Source organism: Heteronotia binoei, chromosome 10 (assembly GCF_032191835.1).
Source record: "Heteronotia binoei isolate CCM8104 ecotype False Entrance Well chromosome 10, APGP_CSIRO_Hbin_v1, whole genome shotgun sequence".
NCBI lineage: Eukaryota > Metazoa > Chordata > Lepidosauria > Squamata > Gekkonidae > Heteronotia > Heteronotia binoei.
The window spans coordinates 20,207,086-20,233,952 of record NC_083232.1 but is presented as its reverse complement, the minus strand read 5'-3'; the positions used below and the strand labels follow the sequence as shown (position 1 = coordinate 20,233,952).

Here is a 26,867-nt window from a genome sequence, read left to right as displayed (position 1 = left end):
TACACTTAAGTCGTAATTTTGGGTGGGGGGGGGGGAATGCTTGGCTCAGTGATCAAACAGCTACATCAGATGGAGAAAGTCTCAGGATCCATCTCCAGCATTTCCAGTTAAATGGCTGCACATACTGGGAAAGAACCCTTTCTGGCTGAGGCCCTCTGCTGCTCGTGACAGAAGACTGCAACGGAACTAGACTGAAAGGGGGCTGATCTGGCACAGGGCAACTGAATATATTCAATCAAATCTCTTACGCTACAGCCAAACTGTATGAGTGCTTTGTGCTTATCCACAATTAGACTTATAAGCAGGGCTTTTTTTGTAGCAGGAACTCCTTTGCATATTAGGCCACATGCCCTTGATGTAGCCTATCCTCCAGGAGCTTACAGAGCCTCTTAGTACAGGGCCTACAATAAATTCCAGGAGGATTGGCTACATCAGGGGTCTGTGGCCTAATATGCAAAGGAGTTCCTGCTACAAAGAAAGCCCTGCATTTAAGGAACTCACAAACCACTCCTCTCTCTCCCCCATAACTGTGTGAGTGCAAAGCGCCATCAAGTCACAGTTTTTCAAGACAAGAGAGGAACAGAGCTGCTTTGCCACTGCCTGCCTGCCACTGTGTAGCAACCCTGGACTTCCTTGGTTCTCTCCCACCAAAGTACATACCAGGGCCAAACCCTGCTTACATTATGAGACTTGGGGGGATGAGGCTAGCCTGGGCCATCCAGGTCAGGGCCTCAAAGTTGTACATTTACATTCTAATATGTTCATCTTATATCTTTGAGGGAGTCTTGAGGACTCCAGTCATCTTTAGAGTGAACAGCAGGGCTCATGTTGTTGCAGGAGCACCTTTGCACATTAGGCCACACCCCCGTGATGTAGCCAATCCTCCAAGAGCTTAGAGGCTCTTATTACAGGCCTCTAAGCAGGGGTGTGTGGCCTAATATGCAAAGGAGCTCCTGCTACAAAATGAACCCTGGTGAACAACTAAGGTTAACTCTCTGCTAGAGGAAGTGACATGACCAAGGATACTTAAAACCTTCCTGAACTCTTTAATACTCATGGGCTTTACATTTTCAAATATTACAGGGCTGAAGAAGACAACAACATTGGATTTATATTCCACCCTCTACTCAAGAGTGGCTCACAATCTCCTTTATCTTCCTCCCTCACACCAGACAACCTGTGAGGTGGGTGGGGCTGAGAGGACTCTCACAGCAGCTGTCCTTTCAAGGGCAACTGTCCTTTCAAGCCGCTCTGAGCCCACCTCAGTGGGGAGGGCGGGATATAAATCAAATAAATAAATCAAACTCTTACAAGAGCTATGGCTGACCCAAGGCCATTCCAGCAGCTGCAAGTGGAGGAGTGGGGAATCAAACCCGGTTCTCCCAGATAAGAGTCTGCACACTTAACCACTACACCAAACTGGCTCTCTACACCAAACTGGCTGGAGTGTTGGTCAGAATATTTCAGGGCTGGATTGCTGGGTTTTTTTTAACTAACCAGTAGCTTGCTATTCTAATAGGAATAGCTCCGGACATAAGAGTGCCTTAGTGGTGCCTGGTCATTAAAAGCCTCTAAAGGATGAAAATAAAATCAGTTATATTGCAAAATGGTTTTGCTAAGCCCTTTAAGTGCAACCTGCTCTGAATTCAAGGAAGTCACATCTCTCCTGCCAACTGGGGGATGCACTGGGCATGTGTATGTCACACCCAAAGTTCTCTTTCCATTGGCAAGAGTGTATTCATTTAATCAAATGCTCCAGTGAGTGAAAATAAATTGTCTGATTTCAGAAACTGTAGGGGGAGGGGACCCTGCTACCCTAAGCCAGGAGGTTAATGAGATTTTAAGTTAAATTATTGTTTAAATGGAGGCCTTAAAATGTATGCCGCGGCTAAAATGCTGTATTTTTAGTGTTCCTTTCAAAATGCTAATTGAATTTTCCTACTTTAAGCTTTAAAAATGTTAAAAATTAAGTTCTATATGGAAGTGTCATGCCAAGGGCACCATTTGTTGCATAATTAAATGCCGGGCAACGGGAATCTGCAAGGGAAGAGAAGTGCGAAGCATCATCAATTCATTCTCTGACCTGATTAGAACTTAACAGTTTCCAACTGCACTTTAATGATTTTTTTTGTCTGTAACAATCTCATTTATTAAACTTATTAAACTTTAATTAGCTGCAGCATATGTTATTGTGAGCCCAGGCGGCTGGCAGAGAAGACGCCCCATTTTTTCTTAAAATGGAAGGCGACCCGACTGAGCTATTTATAAGCAAAGCACTTTAAGATGCTTGGCAGTTTTTTAAATGAGACTGAACTAACTTTAGCAGAAGGTGAGAGTTCCCTGGTATGGTATGGACGAGAATTCAAAGCCGGGAGATAAGGAAGTTACGTTCTGAACAGCGACGTTTAATTATCTCTTATTGTAATACCGCTATATACAATTAATTACAAAGACATCTTGCGCTAATTGCTGCCCTCAATATATTTCTTTCATTAAATGAACCCACTTATTTCATGGCAAATACTAATTACTACTTACAGTACATGGTGCTCTTCATCTTCAAAGTACTGTGCAAGAATATATTACAATCCCTGAGCTACATGACTTACTTAAAATGCGGCCACACTGGCTGGGCTAGAGGGGCTCAGCATAAGGCTGCATCCACTTCAATTTAGGTGGCATATAAAACTGCTTGACATATCCTGCTGGGGAGGGGGGAGTTATTGATTAGCCTTACTAGATGGCATTGAGAACCTCTGCCACTGCATGGAGGAACAGGTGTATGGAGAGACGGCACAAAAATTTCTAAAAGAAATATTTTCTGCTCTGCTTGTCCATGAAGTGGACAAGTAGGAGAGCCAGTTTGGTGTAGTGGTTAAATGTGCAACTCTTATCTGGGAGAACCGGGTTTGATTCCCCACTCCTCCAATTGAACCTGCTGGAATGGCCTTGAGTCAGCCATAGCTCTCGTAGGAGTTGTCCTTGAAAGGGCAGCCACTGGGAGAGCTCTCTCAGCCCCACCTACCTCACAGGGTGTCTGTTGTGGGGGAGGAAGATAAAGGAGATTGTGAGCCGCTGAGACTCTTGATGAAGAAGAAGACTTCTTCATCTCATGTCATATAACTGTTTACTTAATTTGTACCTCTACTTACAACAATCCTGTGAAGCAGGTTAGCCTGGGAGTGTGTGACTAGCCCAAGGATCACCCAGCAAACTTCCGTAGCAGAGTGGGCATTCGAACCTGGGCCCTAGGCCAACATTCTAACCACTAGAGGCTTGCAAAATTGCCCTTGGTGGGCCCAGAAAGGGAGCAACCAATTACCAAATTTATAGTTCTTCCTAAGACCTTCCATTCTCCATGAAAGGAAGGAGAGGCGGCTTCTCTCCTGCAAGGTTGGCTTTGGCAGGAAGCACGAGCAGCACCTCATTGCTACTGCCCCCTCCTGGCCAGAAAAGCAGGATGGAAGGCCCAGAAATCATCTTTCCTGTGTTGGGATGGGGGCACAAAAGTCCTGGGACCTAGGTTAGAATCCAGGAAGGAGGGAGGAAGAGGAGAGTGGAGAGGAGCTACATGTTCTGTTCTAGTCAAGCGTTTTTGTGTGCGTTCTACTGACTGTGAGGGAAGTCCAAATATTATTCAGGGAAGGGGGGAAATCTTTGTTCAGAGGCCCAGGGCAACTCTAACCCTGCCCCCTCTTCTCTGCCACAGACAATGTGGTTCCAAAGCCCATGCACTGAAGAGAGAGACCAAGTCAAGGAAAACAAGGGTGGTTATTTTTCTGCCATTTGCTGAAAAGGCACTCTGAACTGCTGAGCAGGTGACTGAATTTTTCAGAGCCCCGGCTTTATGTCAACAACACAGACTAATTGAGTGTCAACAACAACAACAAGCTCCTTTAATGCCCTGATTCCCAGTTTTTTTCTTGAGTTCTGTGGTTCTCTAGGTTGATGCTGCAAAACAGTGAACAAAATATTTATCTGTGTCATTCTTCTATTTTTACTTCCCTTGGTTCGTAACGGTAAACCACTTCCAGGGCCGGATCTAGGAGGGGCACAGGGGGATGCTTGCCCCGGGCGCCAACCAGGGGGGGCACGCCAAATTGGATATGGAGTCCATTGTATTCTATGGGACCATAAGACAGAATGGCCCATAAGGGGGTGTCATTTTTTTAATTTTGCCCCCCCCTCAAAAAACATGTAGATCCGGTCCTGACCACTTCAATCCATTGGAGTGCAGGGTTTATAAATATATTAAAAATAAATAGCACCACTGAAGTAGTTGGCCTGATCTAGTCAGATCTCAGAAGCTAAGCAGGGTCAGCCCTGGTTAGTACTTTAACAGGAGACCCCCACCCCACCCCCAAGGAAGATCAAGGTTCCTACGCAAAGCAAGGCAATGGAAACCACCTGTTTGTCCCTTGCCTTGAAAACCCATGAGGGTTTGCCGTAAGTCAGCTGTGACCTGGCAGCAGTTGACGCGCCCAAATTATAAGTGCAAATGCTAAGTGCTACTTCCTTTACTGCCCTGACCTGGATGACTCAGGCTGGCCTGATCTTGGAAGCTAAGCAGGGTCAGCCCTGGTTAGTCCTTGTATGGGAGACCACCAAGTCAAGGAAATCCAGGGTCACAAAGCAGGCAGCGGCAAACCACCTCCATTCATCTCTTGCCTTGAAAACCCTACGAGGTTGCCATAAGTTGGCTGAGACTTGATGGCACCTTCCAACACCACCCCTTTATTAGAAGTTTCCCTTAATTACCGGGGTAAAACATCACGTCATCAGGAAACCAGACTGGATTACAAATCATGTTGAGCAAAGGACCGGAAAGTGGATACCTTAAACCCCAACAGAGGAGGTCGGGAGCAGCTCGTCACGAACTTCAGTAATTTACGTTTTTCTTCATCTGTGAAGCTTTCTACAACTCTCCAAAAAATCTTGATTACTGGATGATCTGCAGAATAACCACCTGTTTTTTTCCCAAAAGCAAATCAAGTGGCATTAAAGCTGAGCAGCAGTGCTACTGTGTGTCATGAGAAGACAACCAGGCTCTCTGTTTGAACATACTGACAGACTTAGATAATTTAAACAGTCATTGAGATATTCAGCTAAGATAGCACCATGCGGGCTATTTTCTTTGTGGCTTTTTGTCAGTTTTCGCTGTGCTTGCGGTAGGATACCGCGTAAGCAAACTCTCCAGCTCACATAAGCCAGCAGAGAATTCATCTGTGCTGAGCCAGACCCCCAGTCTGGATTGTGATGATGATTATATTGGATTTATATCCCGCCCTATACTCTGAATCTCAGAGCAGTCACAATCTCCTTTACCTTCCACACCCCACCCCCTGCCACAACAGACACCCTATGAGGGAGGTGGAGCTGAAAGACAACTCCTAGGCCATTCCAGCAGCTGCAAGTGGAAGAGTGGGGAATAAAACTCAGTTCTCCCAGATAAGAGTTCGTGCACTTAACCACTACACCAAACTGACTCAGTGGAGACTGAGAACAATAAAATAGCACACCTGACCACAGAAACTTCTAAGATCTTTTTTTTTAAGGAATGCTATTAATTTGCAAAATCTATGACGTTTGTCCTGTTGCAAGCAGCCCGATGTTTGAAAACTAGTCAGATCATAGACTGGTTTGTGAATCAAGATAAATAAAGGGGGGGAAAACCATGGGCAAAAGAAGGCACCTGTAGCTGTTCATCTCAGAATCTGGCCTGACCAATACTTGGAGGTTAGACTTATTGGTTACTTCAAGCACATTTGTCTGGACTTCGTGAAGGTATGAATCAAATAACAGAAATTACTAAGACTCTCAACCATTACCTGCCTCTTAATAAAATATCAAGGATTATTTATTTAAATCTTTTTAATGCCAACTGTCCACCCGTCTTAGGATCCCCAAGGTGGCAAATAATCAAATATGTTATAACACACTTTTAAAATACATTAAACTACTAAGCAAAATACATAAATGCAAAACTGGATTATTTCGACGGGCCTTCAACATCTAAACCAGGAGAGAATTGCCACCCTACACTGCTGAGGAACTACGATCATTATGGGATCACTGTCAGAAGAAAGATCCCACCTAGACTGAAACTGATCAGCACCATAAAATGTTTTTTAAATTGTATTTTATTGTTTTTAAATTGTAATTGTAGATATCTGAATTGATGGTTAGCTGCCCTGAGTCCGCTTGCGGAGAGGGCAGGATAAAAGTCTAAAGTAATAAAAAAATAAATAAACATAGATGAAGAAGGGTTAGTGAGAGAACACCAAAAACAACAACAACAAAAGTCTTCACTTTCTGGCAGAGGACAATGACAAAGGAGGACTGGCAGACAAATGTCCAACGAGAGGAAATTTCATAATTTTGGTGCCATTACTAAGATGACCCTCTCTTGGGTTGCCAGTGCCACCCATCCAGCCTCAGAGGACAGGGACACCCATAGCAGTGCCCTTCAATATGGCCACAGTGGTCAGGTAGGTTGATAATGAGAACAAGTAATCCCTAAGGTATGCTGGCCCCAAGCTGCATAGGGCTTTAAAGGGCACCAGTGCACTGAATCAGTCCCAGAAGCAAACTGAGAGGCAGTACAGATGGGCCAAGACTGGAGCGATGGTTCCTAAAACTCAAGTCAGCATTCTGGCCACAGCAACCTGTACCAATTGTAGTTTATGGACACTCCTCAAGGGCAGCCCCATGTAGAGCACACTGCAGTAGTTTAAGCTTAACATTAACAAGGCATGGACCATGGTGGCAAGACCTTTTCTGGCCAGGAAAGGCAGCAGTTGGCAAACCAGCCACAGCTCTAGCCAACTGCCACCATCTGCTTATCCAACAAGAGATTTATTGCAGCAGTTTGGAACAACAACAATAAGCCACAGAGACGTCTTTTGGAGATACTAAAGCATGAAATAACACAATCTCAATGGGAGAGAGTTAGCCACATCCTTCAACAAGACTTAACAGTGCTTAACCTGCCCAGATTTCATCCTTTGCAATGGCCTAAGACACTCAAGTTATTGCTTGACAGAAAATACTTGCCTGAATAGTTGGTAAAAGTCTTAAGGTCATCTAGACTGATAGGAACCTGTGCACCAGAAATCAAAACCTAGAATGGGCAGTAAAGAAAAACAGTATTTCAAATATGGGCATTAGTTAATTTTTTTTGTAATTTTTTAAATTATTATTTTATTATCTGCATTGAATTATGAAACAGTACCTGAATTTCTTGCTGATCAAACATCCTAAGCCACTCTAGATTAACAACGTTGGCAAGACCCTGTCTGAAAGCCAGGCAATGCTGCCGGATCTGTTTGTTTAACCTGTAGTCCGCCACAAGATGGATGTATGCAATACGGTTAGCGCTGGTGACGGGAATGTCCTTTCCTCCTGGCTTCAGTTCAACCACCTGTAAAAAAAAAATCTTCCATGAAATAAACTTCTCTCTCCCCCCTCACTAATGACTTGGTTTGTTACACCAACATCAGTGTCATGTTTCATGGCAACTTGCTGGTATACTGCAGATGGTGCCATCTTTAGAGGCTTTCCGGAGTCAATTGAAACTTCTTTAAAATTTCAGAAGCCCTCTTTGAGTTAAATTTTATCTGGTACTTCTAAATGTTTCTAGTGGCTGCTGTTATTTGTTTTATACTGGGTTTGTGCAGCTTTAAAATGTTTTTGAAGCTGCATTGAGTACTTCAATGGAAAGGCACAACATAAATACTCTTAACATAAGAATTATATTAAGCCAGTTTGGTGTAGTGGTTAAGTGTGTAGACTCTTATCGGGGAGAACCGGGTTTAATTCCCCACTCCTCCACTTGCACTGTTGGAATGGCTTGAACATAAGAACATAAGAACATAAGAGAAGCCATGTTGGATCAGGCCAACGGCCCATCAAGTCCAACACTCTGTGTCACACAGTGGCAAAAAATGTTATATACACACATACACTGTGGCTAATAGCCACTGGTGGACCTGTGCTCCATACACTGTGGCTAATAGCCACTGATGGACCTGTGCTCCATATTTTTATCTAAACCCCTCTTGAAGGTGGCTATACTTGTGGCCGCCACCACCTCCTGTGGCAGTGAATTCCACATGTTAATCACCCTTTGGGTGAAGAAGTACTTCCCTTTATCCATCTTAACCTGTCTGCTCAGCAATTTCATCGAATGCCCACGAGTTCTTGTATTGTGAGAAAGGGAGAAAAGTACTTCTTTCTCTACTTTCTCCATTCCATGCATTATCTTGTAAACCTCTATCATGTCACCCCGCAGTCGACGTTTCTCCAAGCTAAAGAGTCCCAAGCGTTTCAACCTTTCTTCATAGGGAAAGTGCTCCAGCCCTTTAATCATTCTAGTTGCCCTTCTCTGCACCTTCTCTAAAGCTATAATATCCTTTTTGAGGTGCGGCGACCAGAACTGCACACAGTACTCCAAATGAGACCGCACCATCGATTTATACAGGGGCATTATGATACTGGCTGATTTGTTTTCAATTCCCTTCCTAATAATTCCCAGCATGGCATTGGCCTTTTTTATTGCAAACGCACACTGTCTTGACACTTTCAGTGAGTTATCTATCATGACCCCAAGATCTCTCTCTTGATCAGTCTCTGCCAGTTCACACCCCATCAACTTGTATTTGTAGCTGGGATTCTTAGCCCCAATGTGCATTACTTTGCACTTGGCCACATTGAACCGCATCTGCCACGTTGACGCCCACTCACCCAGCCTCAACAGATCCCTTTGGAGTTCCTCACAATCCTCTCTGGTTCTCACCACCCTGAACAATTTAGTGTCATCCGCAAACTTGGCCACTTCACTGCTCACTCCGAACTCTAAATCATTTATGAACAAGTTAAAAAGCATGGGACCCAGTACCGAGCCCTGCGGCACCCCACTGCTTACCGTCCTCCACTGCGAAGACTGCCCATTTATACTCACTCTCTGCTTCCTATTACTCAGCCAGTTTTTGATCCACAAGAGGACCTGTCCTTTTACTCCATGATTCTCAAGCTTTCTAAGGAGCCTTTGATGAGGAACTTTATCAAAAGCTTTCTGGAAGTCAAGGTAAACAACATCTATCGGGTCTCCTTTGTCCACATGTTTGTTCACCCCCTCAAAGAAATGCAACAGGTTAGTGAGGCAAGATCTTCCCTTGCAGAACCCATGCTGAGTCTTCCTCAATAACCCGTGTTCATCAATGTGCCTACTCATTCTGTCCTTGATAATGGTTTCTACCAACTTTCCCGGTATTGAAGTCAGACTGACTGGCCTGTAGTTTCCCGGATCTCCTCTGGAACCTTTTTTAAAGATGGGGGTGACATTTGCTACCTTCCAGTCCTCAGGAATGGAGGCAGATTTCAATGAAAGATTACAGATTTTTGTTAGAAGATCCACAAGTTCAACTTTGAGTTCCTTCAGAACTCTCGGATGTATGCCATCCGGACCCGGTGACTTATTAGTTTTTAATTTGTCTATCAGTTGTAGGACCTCCTCATTTGTCACCTCAATCTGACTCAGGTCTTTCAACACCCCTTCCAAAATTAGTGGTTCTGGGGCGGGCAAAAAGTTCTCGTCTTCTACAGTGAAGACGGAGGCAAAAAATTCATTTAGCTTTTCAGCCATTTCCCTATCCTCCTTCAGTAATCCTTTTACCCCAGTAATCTTCCCTATCCTCCTTCAGTAATCCTTTTACCCCAGTAATCTTCCTTCAGTATCCTCCTTCAGTAATCCTTTTACCCCAGTAATCCTTTTACCCCATGGTCATCCATGGGGTCAGCCATAGCTCTGGCAGAGGTTGTCCTTGAAAGGGCAGCTACTGAGAGCCCTCTCAGCCCCACCCACCTCACAGGGTGTCTGTTGTGGGGGACAAAGATAAAGGAGATTGTGAGCTGCTCTGAGACTCTGAAATTCAGAGTGGAGGGTGGGATATAAATCCAGTATCATCTTCTTAATCAATAAAAATAAATTTCTCAAAGGGCATATCATCTAGATTTCATGAGTGAGGAAGACTGGCAGAGGGGATGGATACAAGGTGCAAAATGTGAACAGGTGTTAAATCTGCGCTCAGGGATTGAATAACCAACTTCAAGATTAAATAAATTTCTCAAAGAGGAATATAAAGACTTTAAAATGTTGCACCTAGGATCAGAATTACTTATATCAAAACTAAAAGCTCAGATCTATACTGTAGCAAGCAGACAATACAAAAAACTGCAAGGGATTCATTGGTAAACATCAGGAACTGGCAAGAGGAGACACCTCTATTATACTCAGCTACATATAACTTTTCTCCACTGGTTTGCATGCTATTTTCCATGCTCCCTGGGAGGCACACAGCAGCTGTGGGGAACTGCTCGGGTTTTGTTTTGTTTTAAGGTACTAACTTTATTCCACTACTGGATGTTTCTCGTGGATTTAACAGCAGATTTCTATGGTTAGAAACAACCAGAAAGAATTTCTGGTGATGACCTACCTGTTGTACCTTTTGCCACTAGGTGGCATAACGTAACTATACAGTCTGTCTAAAATCGTTCCTGGATTAACATTTTCCTATTTGTGTTTATTTTCATTTGAACACATCCAAGTAAAATTATAAAAGCAAACCAATTTACCCATAGGTATTTTAATATCAAGCTGCTCAGGTGATAAATCTAGTGGGGCTACTCATGCAGACCAAAACTCTTAAGTAGATACACAGAGCCAGACTGGATTCCTTAAACATTCCAAACATGTGCAGAGATCACATTTTGGCAAGTTCTGGATGCATTCCAGGATATCTAGGGCAGACCAGAACATCACCTTTGCTTCATATCCAACAATATCTTTGGTGAAGGAATTTTTCAATGATGTTCCTGATTCCAACATCAACCCCAATGCTGCAGGTCACTCACAACCCAGGGTGAAGGGTTAGTTCATCACGGAACCCCCCTATCCTGTGCTAGTTTTACATGTATGTCATCTGGAATGGATTCAGATCATACTGGGTTGAACTGAGGGCTGGAACTCAACAGGCCAAACTTGAAAAACAATACCCCAGCTGATCACAAATAATTATGAGCCCTGGACCAGAAGAGTCTCCATGGCTGTAATCCTTCTACAGAGACTGCCTAGCAAAATGTAATAATATTCACAGTAGCATTTGAGACGTTTAATGCCACTTCTACCCTACTATGTTGCAACAATGGACCTGTCAAGTTGTCCTAGTAAACTCTGATGCAAACGCTGCATTTTACCAACCTGCATCATTCCCCTGCAGTAGAGAATGCTTTCCAGTCTAATACCTGACTGGCACTCTCATGGGCACAATAATTAACAATTACAGTTTTACGAGTGGGGGATCCACAAGGACTCACAGCGGCGAGATCTCATTTTCCCCTCTCCCATTATTTCCTTTTTCCTTTCCATGAAAGTCCCCATAGCCGCTCGCTTTTTTTCCTGCTCTTTTCTCTAGTACTCACCTACCATGTAATCTATACCTTTATCTGACTCCCAGTCTTCAATTTCATTCCTTCCCTCTCCCTGGCAGCCTCTGCCCAGGAAAACTACAGCCCCTTTGCACAGCGCTGATTGTTGCTGGCCCAGTTGTGCAGTGGGGAACCTGCAACGACTTGCAAGGGGCATCTCCAGGGCTTTTCTTGAGCAGGAATGCAGTTCCAGCTGGCTTGGTGTCAGGGGGTGTGGCCTAATATGCAAATTAGTTCTTGCTGGGCTTTTTCTACCAAAAAAAAGCCCTGTGCGAAACAATGGTGATGCCAGAGGATGTGGAACATGCAAATGAATTCCTGCTGGGCATCTCTATTTTTTCTTCCCCTCCTCATGGCAACTCCCATATCCTCTCCTTTCCACAAACCCACCTTTTATCTGTTCCCCCATCTTCAGCTATGCTTATTATTTACTACATTTACAGCCCACATTTCTTCACAATGGGGACCCAAAGCACCATCATTCCCTCCTCTGTTTTACTCTCACAACAATCCTGTAAGGTAAGATAGGCTGAGAATGTATAACTGGCTCAAGGTGACCCAATTGAGCTTCCTCAGCAAAGTGCTTATTCAAGCCAGAGTCTCCAGATCCTAGTCTAAAATTCTAACCACTACATCACACTGGCTTTCATAGCTGGCTGTTGAATAGTAACAAGCAACAGGGTCTGGGTGAGTCATGAAAGTCAGGTAGTAGCAAGTCACCCAGTGGTTTCACCAACCCTAGCCCTGATTATTCTATCCTTAAAGGCTAAAACAGTGCTAGAAAGGGACCAGCCCCCTTCCCCAACTTTTACTGACAAATGCCAGGCCTTGAAGGCTGACAATACTATTGTCATTGCCTAGCATAGCCCCTGAGGATGTTTCTTTTTAAAAGCTGCTGGTGCTACTGCATTACATTGCATTTACATTTAATTTTTTTCTGCAAACCTAGTATATAGAGAGATCTGTCATAACTCCAGTCTCTGGATTTAAGTAACGACAGATTTGGACACATTCAGAATTAACTATATTGATGGTTTATAAGCATTTACTGAGCACTAAAGTTGACCTTTACATTGATAATGTGCAAGTGTAAACAATGTAATTAAGGTATCCCACTATTTTAAGAGAAAAACGAATGAATCGTCTTTAATCAGTTTAACTTAACATTCAGTGAAGACCCAAAGGGTTGAATCCTAGTGTGAGCTGAGCCACACTCACAGAAACTACCTTTCCTGCCTTTGCTCTCCGACTACAGCCTGCTGTGTCTCCAAAAACTGAGATCCCAGGTCTCCTGTAAAGAGGGTAGGGGTATGCTTGGTTTCCCTTTGAGACTCATTAGTGCTTTCCTTTATGCACCAGACCAAAATACTGCTTTTTACCCAGGCTCTCTACTGAAGGATTCCATCATTTGAAGCTGTTTCTTAGTCCACTTCTAGCTTGAGAAATGATTTATGAGTAATATTTTAAGCTGCTGTTGTTTTATGACTTATATACTATTGATCACTTTTATTATATTATTGTATCGTTTTTATTGCATGAGCCACCTTCAGCAGATCTCTGGATAGATACACATTTCTAGAACAAAAATACATACAATGTGGTTTTTGTGCAGGCATTTAAAGCAAGCATTTGCAACATGCTGTTGTAAACTCAACTCAGATTTTGTCAGATGCGAAGAAGACATCACTAGTTTGGTGTAGTGGTTAAGTGTGTGGACTCTTATCTGGGAGAACCGGGTTTGATTCCCCACTCCTCCACTTGCACCTGCTAGCATGGCCTTGGGTCAGCCATAGCTCTGGTAAAGGTTGTCCTTGAAAGGGCAGCTGCTGTGAGAGCCCTCTCCAGCCCCACCCATCTCACAGGGTGTCTGTTGTAGGGGAGGAAGGTAAAGGAGATTGTGAGCCGCTCTGAGACTCTTTAGAGTGGAGGGCGGGATATAAATCCAATATCATCATCATCATCATCATCATCATCTAGTGTTCTCATTTTCAGCAACTTTTTTCCCTCTGAGCGGCAGAAGTGGCAAGAGTTATGCCAACTATGCTATAGTTTAAGATTCCATTCCAGTTTACTCACAAATCTCATTATTTCAAATAGTATGTACCTTCAACTGCACCCTGTTTTGAGTACTAGACCAGATGCACACTGATCCATAATCAGGATGCCCACTGGGAAGGAGTGATTAGTTCAGAATAGCAGGGGAAGGAAGGAAAAAATAGAATAAAAAATGGGCCATAGTGCTGGAAGGGGTGATTGCTAATAGTACCACTAGAAAGCATTCCTCCCCACTCCAGGGTAGTTATCCTATAGGAAAAAAATAAACAGTTATAGTGGTTATACCCATCTTGTGAGTTGGCAGATTCCAAACTAAGTAAAAGAACATAATGTTTATTTAAATGGCTTACCCAGAAATTGGTGGGGGGGATCACATTATGTTAAGAATCACAGACAATTACTACAGATGTCAAGAGATTCTGGCTACTTGAAGTACACAAATTTCATTTCAGAGGGCTATATGGTTAAATTAGTATTTTGTAAATCAAACAACTGGCTTTCGTATCAGGGCTGCTAACTGGGACAATATGACTTCACAGTGCACGTGTATTAAGGGCTTTTTTACAACATAATGCTTGGGGGATTTTCTTTCTTCTTATCCTTACCTACTGCACAAATAACTGCCTACCTTAGTAAATTCCTGTGTCTACAAATCCCGTACTACAAATGTTGGACATTTTAGAGTCACCAGCTACAAATGTGTTTTTGAAGGTAACTGAACAGGCCTGAGATTGGAAGTGGGTCAGAATGAGAGAAATATGCTTAAAGCAACAAGGCACAGTAAATTAAGGAGGGGGCAGGGTCTAGCTCCCTTGACTTGTGCATTTTCTTCCTTAAAAAAAACACACAGGAAATTAAAATAAAACAAAAAAGTCCCCCTTCTACCTTTAAACACGAATAAAAACACGTAGATCCCAAACAATTTTCTTGTCACACGTAAATAAATATTTTCTTCATATCCCAACATGTAAATACTCCTGATTAAAGTGCAAACTGTAAGGTCCATGCACAGTGTTACAGGTGTTTATATTTCTTTCAACGAGGCCGCTAAGCAACACATTTCTCGCTTTCAGTCTCACTGCACATTATTGGTTGATTCACAGCATTAAAGTCAGCGTCAGACCCAAAAGCAAAATGGTCAGAGTCCAGATGCTTTGATGCTCCAGCCTCACAAGCAGCAGTTGTTGTACATGGCGTGCCTTATCACCATGGCATCTGAGTACAAATGCTGCAGCAAAATTAATAACTAACCAGCCACACCAGGAATGGGAAAGGACGACCTGGGAAGCTTACCTGTGCCTCCCCCAAGTCATTATTCACCACCGTAAAGTTCAGGCCAAGTTCCTCCACGTCCCCTTCATAGCTCTTGAGGAAAAGCAAATTTTTGTACATTTCAGGATCCAGAGAAGCCAGGTGATGAATATCCACATCAGCGCTTGTCCCCAGCAGTTTGGATAGGAAGAAACTAGCAAATGGAAGCTCAACAAGCATATTTTCATATAAAGCCTAAAAAACAGAAATGGTTGAAAATTCAATCATTGGATACGAAAGAAAATCTGAGTATTTAGCATTTTTTTACTATTTCAGAATTTTCTCTTTATCTCATGTCACCTATGGTTTGGTGATTTCTAGGCAGTTTTCTCAGGCTCCATAACATCCCACTCTATATATAACCAAAATATTTATTTACACCCTACTTTTGTCCCCAGTGGTTTACAATATTCACTCCCTTGCTGTTTTGTCACCACAACAATCCTGTGAGGCAGGACAGCCTGGAAGTGCGGACGTTGGGCAAGTTCACCCAGCAAGCTTCCATGGTAAAGTGGGGACTGAAACCCAGGCCTTCCAAATCTTAACCACTGCACAACTCTGGCAGCCATTATGCCAAGACACTGCATGCTTGCTTTAATAAATTAACATTTCCCATGTGGTCTGGGGAGAACACTTAACTACTCCTGGTGCTGGAAAGTGACATCAAATGGCAGCCAGTTTATGGCAGCCTCATAGGGTTTTCAAGGCAAGAGATGTTCAGAAGTAGTTTGTCATTGTCCGCCTCTGAGTCAACACCCTGGACTTCCTTGGTGGTCTCCCCATCAAGTACTAACAAGTGCCGACCCTGCTAAGCTTCTGAGATCTGATGAGATTGTGCTAGCCTGGGCTGTTACTCTTAGCTAACGCAAGCAAAAGGTCTTAATTCATCAGACAGCAGTTCTCATCTGGGTATCTTACTTTGGTGTTTATAATTTTAACAGTCTTGACAAGTACTCTATCAGAAGTGACTGTCAATGAAGTCACAAAAGTAACAGGACTATGTATGATCTCACTTCTTTAAAAAAGCCTACCAATAATCTGTACAAACCATATAAACCATGCACCAACAAGAGGTGAATTCTGTATTGTGTTTATGTGCACGTTTGCTTACTTTGTAGATTATACCTGCTTATGGCAGTCACAAAGAAAAGAAAAGCAGCTCTGGAGAACACTGACATCTTGACCCTCTAAAATTCAGTTAACTTGGGGGGGGGGGGTTGGAGATTCTACCAGATAAGCCTACACATTGCGAATGAATCCTCACAGCTAGGTTGTGCGAACTGTAGAGATTTTTAGGATGCTGAATTCTGTGCTTTGTGCCAAATTCTGCACTTGATAAGACTTGCTAAGCCCTGAGAATATGAGTTGTGACATCCTCAAGAGAGCCAAAAACCACCTTTAGGGTTACTATTACACCCCACTTTTGTTCCCAGTAGCTTACCAGAGAGACAAACGGACAAATTATGGATGCAACCTATAACCTGCGTTTTAGAAGCCATGTGTGACCTTGCTATTGAAGCTGGCTTTCTTGGGCTAGAGTTTAAGCATGGTGAGCTGAAGGAGCAGTAAGTCTATAATGGCTGAGCAGGATGTCACATGTGATGAAGCAGAATGGCAAAAAGGGAGTTGTACACCACGATGCCCTTGGGCCAAGTCTCACCCTCCCCATGAACTCATGGCCACCGGCAGGCCATTCTCCTGTCATTTTCAAACTTAGCTGCTCCATCATCAAGTAAAAAGGTAGCATTAGAAACACGTTAAGAACCATCCAGCATCTTCCAAGTTCTTCTGCAAACTAAAGCAGCAGAAGAACAAAGCAGTAGAAAAGTTGCACTTTTAAGACCAACTAAGTTTTATTCAGAATGTAAGCTTTCGTATGCTCTAAGCAGACATCAGACCTGATCAGTCTGATGAAGTATGCTTACAGCATACGATATTTGTTTATTGGCACTTTTGAAGTTAAACTAGTTGCGAATTTAATTGCTGGTGCGTGGCAGACAGAGCATTTCTACATTTCTGTTCCGTACTGGAAGTTTAAACTGTGTCTTGCTATAGTTTTCTTCAGTTCTATGCTATATTTATGCTGTGATGATGGAACACACCAATGATTCATCTGCATTAAATTATCCCTGACCCCATTTAAATTAGTATAACAGCAGGAGAGCCATCCTCTATTGCTCCAAGCCCTAAACATTTCAACACTTTGTGGATCCATGGTCAGGAAGAAGAACAGAACAGAGAAAGGCAGCAAAGACCACCAGTCACCATTTTCTGCCAGAGGTGTATAGAAGCTTCATGACATTTTAGACATATCACCTAGCAGGTATGAACAATGAGATCAAAGCCAAAGAGGGTTTGCACAACTGGATGGTTTAGGAAAGGTGTGGAAGCTGAAACCTTCATTTGGGCAGCTGAATTCAAAAAGTAAACTTGCAGTGTAAATCATTAATTTGCAATCTATAAGGTCACTGTTTGCTGTCCAAAATTAGTAACAACCCCTGCAACTAATTTGTTAACTGTATCAAAGCTACCTGAATTTAAAGTGGAATTTCATCTATGACTCACCAAGTACAAATACACAAAAGATTCCCCCCCCCCTTTTTTACACAAATGCAAGTCAGGTTTAAGCCTTTAAAGCATTTAATATACAAGCACTAATAAATGATGGCTCTAAACACTATGATCACATCAGCTAAATGGATTATAAATTAAATTTCCATAATGTATGCAACTGAAATACAAATGTAGGCATAAATCAAGGTAGTTTCTAAACACAGGTTAATTACACAGATTCAAGAACTGTCTATTTTTTATGCAAAATAATCCACTTACCATTTTTCATAGGAGTCTAAATTCTTAGCCACATGTAACACTGGCTCCTAGAAGCCTATCAATAACTTCTTGTCAAGGGAAAATAGCAATAGGTATATTGAAGGAACCTGCATGTTATTTTTCAAGTGTCTGTCTTTTATGAGTGTTTATTGCTGGAAATTGTGCCAAAATGATTTGAAATAAAAAGGATTAATTATAGTAGAAGCCTTTTAATATAAGTGAGTGCACTAGCAATGCAATTAATGCAAATTGTGGTGCTATCAAGAGAATAAATGTGAACAACATCACAGGCCATTTCTGTTTGCTGCCAAATAACTTTAGTAATTTACTACATTAAGAATCAATAAAAAAATAATGCTTTTCAAATGCATCACTATCAATCTTCAGGTACCTCTACCGCAAACATTTAGAACTTAATCTAAAAACTATATAAAGCATTTTCAAGCCACCTTGATTGTGCAATCTTGGTTATAATTTTAACTACTATGGTTCCCTGTAGCCAAATATAAAAGGAAAAATGAAACATTTATAAACAAGGTACGATGAATTGTTAATATTCCAATTAGAGTAAAAGCTAAGTTTTGTAGCAAACATTTCTCAAACCACAATCACTCGCTGATAAGTTAAGCACGCTGAGCTCTGCCCTTTCCAGGTGGCAAATTATAATAAGCCATGTATTGCAGAGTGCACGTACACAAGCCCAAACGCCTGAGAGTTCCTAAATCCTAGTCAAACCCACATTTTTCTACAACCTTCCAATTAACAAAGCAAAAGGGACCTCAGTTTACATTCCTGCAATGGAAAAGACAGGTTGCTTACCTGTAACTGTAGATCTTCGAGTGGTCATCTGTGCATTCACACTCATGGGATAGTGCGCCTGCGCCGATCCCCGAATCGGTATCTGAAAAAGCCCGGGATTTTTCCGCGCTCGGCGCCAATGAGCATGCGCAAGCGACCCACTGCGCATGCCCACCAGCGCCCGCGCGGCAATCCCGCCAGTTCCTCCCTGACCGCTGAAAGCCCCTTTACTGAAGAGAGACCGTCAGCAGCGGGGAAGGAGGGCGGGTAGTGTGAATGCACAGATGACCACTCGAAGATCTACAGTTACAGGTAAGCAACCTGTCTATCTTCTTCGTGGTCTCTGTGCCTCACACTCATGGGAGATTAGCAAGCAAAGCATACCTGGAGGCGGGAAGACGGTCAGCCTGAAGAAACAGCTTGCAACACCGCAGCTCCCAACCGAGTCCTCTGCTGAGCATGCACGTCCAGCGCGTAGTGCTTCATGAAGGCATGCGGAGAAGACCAGGTAGCCGCCTTGCAGACATCGGAAAGGGACACACCCTTCAGGAATGCCACCGACGTGGCCATCGCCCTTGTGGAGTGTCCACGAACAGGTCCAGGTAGAGGCTTCTTAGCCAACAAATAACAAAGTCTGATCGTCTCAGTGAGCCATTTGGACAGTCTCTGAGAAGAAATTTTGGACCCTAACTTTGGGGCAGAGTAGGAAACAAAAAGTTGATTGTCCGTACGAAAACCCCGTGAACGGTTTAGATAAAACAGGAGGGCACGCTTAACATCTAACGCGTGCAGTCTGCGTTCCTCATCCGAGGAAGGGCTAGGGTAAAAGGTGGGCAACCAAACCTCTAAGTTAAGGTGAAACTGGGAAACCACTTTCGGGAGAAAAGTAATGTCTGGGGCCAGAGAGACCCCAGCCTCTCTAAAGGCAAGGTATGGGTAGTCACACCGCATCGCTGTGAGCTCCCCTGCACGACGTGCCGAAGTGATGGCAACTAAAAATGCAGTCTTCCAAGACAAAAGTTGCAGGGAACATGTCGCCATAGGCTCAAAGGGGCGACGAGTCAACTTGTCCAGGACCAAAGTCAAATCCCACAGCTGTGGAGGGGATCTAGACGGGGGATGAAGGCGGAACAATCCCTTCATAAATCTCTTGGACTGCGGGTGAGCAAAGACAGAGTAACCCTCAACTGAATCATGAAAAGCAGAAATAGCTGCTAAATAGACCTTAATGGATGAGAATACCAGCCCCTCATCCACCAAGGACAAAAGAAACTCAAAAACTGTGGGCAGCCCAACAGTGTCAGGTGACATTGGAGAGTCAACCACAAAGTCACTGAACTTTTTCCACTTCCTCTCGTAAGAGGCACGGGTGGAAGGTTTCCTGCTACTCTGGAGCACTTGTTGAACCCTGGTGGAGAAGTCTAGTGGTCGATGAACCACGCTGTCAGCTTCAGGTGCGGCACGTTGTGATGGAGCACGTGCCCTCCCTGGGCCGACAACAGGTCCGGTTCTGCCGGGAACTGGTAAAAGGTCCCCCTCGACTGCTGGAGCAGAATCGAGAACCAGCCCTGACGGGGCCACCACGGGGTCACCAGAATGCAACGTGGCTTCTCCTGCACTAACTTGTGGACCACCCTCGTTAGCAAAGGTAAGGGCGGGAACATGTACAGGAACCAGCCCTCCCACCGAAGTAGAAGTCCGTCTCCCAAGGAAGCCGGATCCGCACCTCCCCTGGCACAGAACAATGGGCACTTCTTGTTCTGCGCTGTGGCGAAAGCATCCAGCTGTGGGTAGCCCCAGAGTTGGAACACCGGCTCTAGGAACCTCCAGTGCAGTTCCCATTCGTGTGGGGAGGCTCCACCCCTGCTGAGAGAGTCCGCCTGTATGTTGAGGACCCCCGGCAGATGTGTAGCTTTTACAAAAATGTCCCACTGGAGACACTCCTCCCAGAGATCCATCGCCAGTGAGCATAGCCTGCGAGACACTGTCCCCCCCTGTCTGTTTATATAGCACAGGGCAGTGGTATTGTCCGTAAGCAATGCCACAGTCTGTCCCACCAGCAGTGGACGGAACGATCGAAGGGCAAAGTGAACTGCTAGCAGTTCTAGGTAGTTTATATGGCACCGGCTCAGTTTCGGTGGCCACTTGCCTCCCACACACAGCTCCTCCAGGTGGGCTCCCCACCCCCACATGGAGGCATCGGTAGCGATGGTTACTGTAGGGGTCGGCAGATGAAAAGGGGCCCCTTGACGGATGTTGCTCTCTGTTCCCCACCATTGCAGGGAGCGGAGAGTCCCGGGTGGAATGGTGAACCTCTTTCGAGGTGAGTCTCTGAGAGGCCGAAAGTGGCGCAAGAACCAAATCTGTAGGCCTCTCATGTGCAGTCTTGCGAAACGTAGCACGCTTGTCGTCGCGGCCATCAACCCCAGCATCCGCTGGAGCTGCTGAGCCGTGCCCCACCGCCGCCTTTGAAGTAGCTGCACCAGATTGATGATGTCCTTCGCTCTCTGCGAAGGGAGGAATGCTCGATGTTGTTGAGTGTCCAACAGAGCCCCTATGAATTGAACTGTCTTTGAGGGAGTGAGATGGGATTTCTCCAGGTTGACTTGCAGCCCCAGGGTGCCAAGAAGACGCAGAGTGGTAGCGATGTGGGTTGTTAGACTCTCCCTCGACTTCGCCACAAGAAGCCAGTCGTCGATGTATGGGAAGACAACGACTCCCTGCAGACGAAGATGGGCAGCCACCACACTCATCAGCTTCGTGAACACCCGAGGAGCAGTAGACAGTCCAAACGGCAGGGCCCTGAATTGGAAGTGACGAGCACCCACTGCAAACCGTAGGAAACGCCTGAACGCGGGATGGATGCTGACATGAAAATAAGCATCCTTGAGGTCCAGGGTCGCCATCCAGTCTCCCTGATTGATGAGGGGCAGGATTGTTTGCAGCGTAGCCATTCTGAACTTCTGGTACAGAATAAATTTGTTCAGACTCCGAAGGTCCATGATAGGCCTTAGGCCCCCGTCCCTTTTGGGAACCAGAAAGTACCGGGAGTAGAAGCCTCCCATCCTGGCCTCCGGTGGAACTACCTCTATGGCTTGTTTCTGTAGGAGGTTGTTCACCTCCGCCAGCAGAGGTGGGGAAGGGGGAGTGGTGACTACCACGGACTGGTTTGGGGTCTGAACAAACTCTATTTTGTAGCCCTCTTCTATGATGGACAGAGCCCACCTGTCTGTGGAGATCAACTCCCAGGCAGGCAGGAAAGGGCGTAGGCGGATGGATGAATTCCCAACGGGGACGACGACGCGTGCTTGGAAGAAGTCAAACCCCCTGCTTCTGGGAGCGAACCCCCTTCGACTTGCTGGGCGGTTGTGATCCATAACGGTTCCTGCCGTTACCCGAGTAAGGTGATCGCTCGGACTGGGCAGGGCGAGGACGCCATTGCTCCGGAGAGAACTTCTGATAAGGCTTCTTGGTCCAGGGTTTGGACCATTGCTTGGATTTGGAAGCCTTAGGAGCAGATTGGACACCCAAGTTCTTAGAGGTTTTGACACTCTTGTCGAACTCTTGCAGCGCCGAGTCAGTTGTGGTGCTGAAGAGCCCGTCACCCTCAAACGGCAGATCTTCGATGAAGGTCTTAGTGTCCTGGTGGAGCGTGGTAGACCTGAGCCAGGAGTGCCGTCGGATACAGACTGCAGACGTAATCTGTTTGGCCGAGGCTTCAACCATATGTTTTGCTGCGGCCAGTTGTTGTCTGGCCACAGCGAGACCTTCTTTTTGTAGCCTGGTTGCAGCAGCCCTCTTTTCCTCAGTTAACGAGGAAAGGAAGGGGGAAAGTTGTTCCCACACGGCATACTGATATCTAGCCATGCAGGCGGCATAGTTAGACACCTTTATGCCGAGTGCCCCCGCGGAGTAGACCTTGCGGCCCATTCCATCAATCTTCCTCCCTTCTTTGTCCGGTGGGGAGGAGTGGACCTTCCTTGCCTTCGAAGAGGAGGAGACGACCACCGAGTTCGGTCGCGGATGGGTGAACAAGAACTCAGCCCCAGTCTCTTGGACCCTATACATATGGTCCAGCCGTTTCGATGAGACTGGCGTCGAGGAGGGTCGCGCCCAAGGCTCTTTGACCACCTGGAGGATCACCTTGGTCACTGGCAGGGCAACCGCAGTGGATGTGTTCCTTTGCATTATATCGAACACATTGTCGTCCACTACTGGCTCCGGTTGCGTCACAGGCAGCTTGAGGGTGGCGGCAATCCGCTTCACAAGGTCCCCATAGGACTTCAGATCCTCCGACGGCGAGATCGGGAGATCCTCGGCCGTCTGGGAACCCGGTGAAGGCTCCAATCCCTGAACTTCACTCTCCGACTCCGACGACGAGGAGTCCTTGTGTGTGGAGTGCTCCGAGAGCATCGGGGTCGATTCTCGCGGTGGAAGGATCGGTGGTCTTCGATCCACATCTACCGGAACCAACTGTCGATCCGGGGGAACCGACGCCGACGCAGAGGCCTTCCGAGACCGATGGGATACCCTCGACACCGATGAAAATTGGGATGCTTGCTCCCAATCGTGGTAGTCGTCCGGGTACCAACGACAGGTCTCATACCGGGAGTAGGGAGGCTGCCACCTGCGTTGCTCCCACGGTGGTATCGGGAAGCGTTGAGGAGGATAGAATGTGTCTCGCCTGACTCGGGGCTTGAATGGTGGGTCGATCACCGGTGCCGACGCATCAACCTCCGAGGCCGATTCGCTTTCGGAGCGACGACGGGAGCCCGAAGACGAAGACCGTTGGGTTAAGTCGATTTCCGGCTCTTGTTCCGACGCCGACAGGCGCTGCTGGTCAGCTGGGCTACGGCGCGGAGGCGTCCGAGGTTTTTTCGGAGGTTTTGTCGACGTCGATGTCGACGCACCGCCCGATGGGGAAGGAGTGCGGGGTCGCTTTCGCTTCTCCTTCGACTTCGCCTTTTTCGGAGGTCGGGTCCCCGAGTCCTCCTGGCGCTTTTTAGCGGGCGTATCCACCGAGCCCTCAAGGGAACGTTTCGTGGAGCCACGCTCTTCCGGCAAGTCCAAAGTCCGTATCGGAGCCGCATCGACCGATGCGAGCTCCAGGGCCGGGGTTTCGGACGACTTCGGTGCCGATACCTCCATCGGTCGATGGGGTGTAAGCGTCGATTCGATCAGTGCCGCAGATAATCGAGCCGCCCGGTTCTTCCTCGTCTGCTTCGAAAAGCGGAGACAATGCGGGCACGAGTCTACTCGGTGGGCCTCTCCCAGGCACAGTAGACACAGGGAATGACCGTCTGGAGGGGCGATCTTCTTCCCACACGCACGACAGCGTTTGAAAAACCCCCAGCGACTTTCCATAGAAAGTAGCCGCAAAAAAACTCCCCAGAACAATCTGAGAGAGAAAAAGAGGAGTGGGGGAAAAGCGCGGGCGAAGCGCCCCAAAGGGCCGTCCGGCGGGCGAACACAAAACGCTTTTTTTTTTTTTTTTTTAACTAACTAACTAACAACTATGAACTACAACTAACTACTAAACAACAACGGTAAACGGGCTAGAACGAGAAGAAAAGGCGAAGCCAAAAAACTTCTCACCGACCGGGGAAACGGAAAGGTAAACCTCTCAGCGCAGCGGTCAGAAAGGAACTGGCGGGATTGCCGCGCGGGCGCTGGTGGGCATGCGCAGTGGGTCGCTTGCGCATGCTCATTGGCGCCGAGCGCGGAAAAATCCCGGGCTTTTTCAGATACCGATTCGGGGATCGGCGCAGGCGCACTATCCCATGAGTGTGAGGCACAGAGACCACGAAGAAGATCAAGAATTCACTGCCACAATCCACAGGCTCACTTTCCTGCTTCCTTCCAATGGAAGCAGCAACATTGCCAGTTCTTGTGCAACCACAGGATCCCACAGCACCTAAGCTGCCAGGTGTGCTCACAATATGGCTGGGCTCAATTGTCTGTGTATAATCCAATGGGGACTATTGAGTATACCCAAGGCTGCAAACTAAAGTTTATTTAAAATAAATTACATAGGGTTGGATCCCACAGAAAGTTTCCACGGTATGAGGGGGGGGCAATTTTGTGGGAAGTCCCCGCTGGAGATCTTCAACCAACTCTCAGTCCACTCCTGGTGGACCCATGTGCCCTAGGAGCAGCATTTCCAAGGGCATCTGGGGACTGTGGAAGAGAGAGGTGGTGAAAAAAAACGAGAAATCTTTTCCGGAAGGGGAAATAATCCATAGCACACAAGCCACTGAAACCAGTGGAATTTATTTTGAAGCCTGTGTTTTTTCACACTGAAGTATTTACCTGATTTACTCTCAAATCCTGCAGTTCAAAAGAACCAAAAGATAACACGCATAGCAAGAACTGTTAAGCACATGGTGCCAATATACAATACTCTAAAACACACACATTGAAATCGGTACACTGTTCAACCACTGTCTGCAGTGCTCAGTTCACGATAAGTGCTGGCTGAAGAGATGGTTAAAACAAAACAGTTGAAAACTATAGTATGTCAGAATAAGAAAGAAATGCCACACAATCTAATGGTAGAAGATGAAGCAAACCGAGATCAAGGCTGGGATGAGTATTTAAAAGGGCCCTCTGAATAACAGGGGATCTTGAAAGGTCTCTAAGGCTATGCATGTAAAAACAGATGCAGTGATGTTACAGCACTACAAGAATTCAGTGATTTGAGATAACTACGCGACAAAGTTGGAATTTCTTGGCCTTGTAAACAACACTTGTCAAAAGAGGAACCCTCGAATCAATGACTTCCAGAAGCAGTACACACATTCCCCACTGTAAAGAAAATTGATAAGCTTCTTTCTTGCCCATTTAATTTGAGTTCTATTATAGATGACCGAAGCATCCCTCCAGAGATGGAAAAGATGGTAAAAGACCAGCTAAAATAAAAATATTCAAATAAAAATACTCTTAAAATATTCACACTGCACACACATTATTTGTTCCCTTACACCACAGAAACTGTTACCATTACTCACTGATGTTACAGCAAAACACTAAAGAATACTAAGGTCCAGTTTTTGGTACAGAAAATGCCCATGTCACCCTTTGCCAAGAGACCTGCTTGGAATTCTCAATTAGCCTTCAATACTACTTACATCCTTCCAGTTCGACTGAGATGGGGAGGAAAGACCCCCGCTGTGATTCCACAGTCCTTCCCTTCAGATGGATAACTAGGCCTTCCACATGGCTCTATTCTGGATCCTAAACTATTTAAAATAGATACACGAAGCCACAGGGAAAGGTCTTCTCGACATCTGGAGCATGGTGTTACCAATAAGCTGATGTCACCTAACTTCTCCTTCTCCTTTTCATTTGAATTAGATGAGATGGTAGATATTTTGAACAAGGGCCTGGAGCCAGTACTGGGTTGGATGAGGACTGATAAATTGTCAATCCAGAAGTTATTAGTCACTTACAATGCCAATGGAGGTTTATAGAGGCAGCCTGTTCTGGATGGGTTGTACTCCCTCTAAAGGAGTAGTGTGCAGCTTGAGAGTTTTTAGATCTGGACCTAAGATGGAGGCTCAAACCCCTTCTGAGACCTATTGTGCCTTTTCCCAGTCTCAGCTAGCACAGCCTTTCCTTTATAGCCAGGACCTGGATAAGCTATTCACACAGTGATCACATCCAGACTGGGCTACTGCAGTAAACTTGATGAGAGACTGCCCTTGAAAACAATTCAGGTGCTACAGTATGCAACTGGTTCGACAGATCATGTTTTGCCAGCGTTGAAACAGCTTTAATGGGTGGCTCTGCACTTCTAGCCCAATTCAAAATTTTGGTTACTACAGTTAAAGACCTCAAATGGTCTGGAACCAGAATACTTAAGAGATCAATTTCTCCCATATCAGTTTCTTCCTGCCAGTTAAAAATTTCGGTCCTCTTCTATGAGTTCCCACTTTCTTGAGTAAGGTAAGGAAAGCATCTTCTCTGTGGTAGCACCTAGCCTGCATAGTTTGAGGGACTAGGTACATTCCTTTTAGACATGGCATTTAATTGATAATTTTTTTAATGATGGAGTATTGGGGGGGGGGGGTTACCTCTATTCCTCTTTTCTCTCTCCGTGGGAACCTAAAATGGCTTACAATGCAAAAACAAAACCCAATAAAATACAATAAAAACAAGCAGGAGAAAAGGCTTCAAAAAAGCAAATCAGTCCCGCCTCCTTTATTAAATCTAGGCTGACCCTCAGGCTAAGAGCTGAAGGACAAATTTTAAAGCTCTCTTGTTGCTGCTCTCAATTGGTGCTTTATTTCATTTACTGCCAGATTGATTTTAAGTCAGACTCTTATTTTATTCTGTAGCTGGTTACCATACAACATCCAATTGTGTTTTTTTTAATTGTATGGCTGATT

General features: G+C 45.3%; 1 protein-coding gene across 1 annotated transcript in view; it reads right to left on the bottom strand.

The window, feature by feature from the left end:
* Nucleotides 1–26,867, bottom strand: part of UBE3C (ubiquitin protein ligase E3C) — an 80,037-nt gene that overhangs the window by 2,490 nt on the left and 50,680 nt on the right. Inside the window, exons 19-22 of the mRNA XM_060248062.1 lie at nucleotides 14,833–15,045; nucleotides 7,232–7,420; nucleotides 7,054–7,120; nucleotides 4,836–4,966 (exon numbers count right to left, since the gene is read on the bottom strand). Coding sequence (XP_060104045.1) covers nucleotides 4,836–4,966; nucleotides 7,054–7,120; nucleotides 7,232–7,420; nucleotides 14,833–15,045 — 600 coding nt within the window. The remainder of the gene's footprint in view (nucleotides 1–4,835; nucleotides 4,967–7,053; nucleotides 7,121–7,231; nucleotides 7,421–14,832; nucleotides 15,046–26,867) is intronic.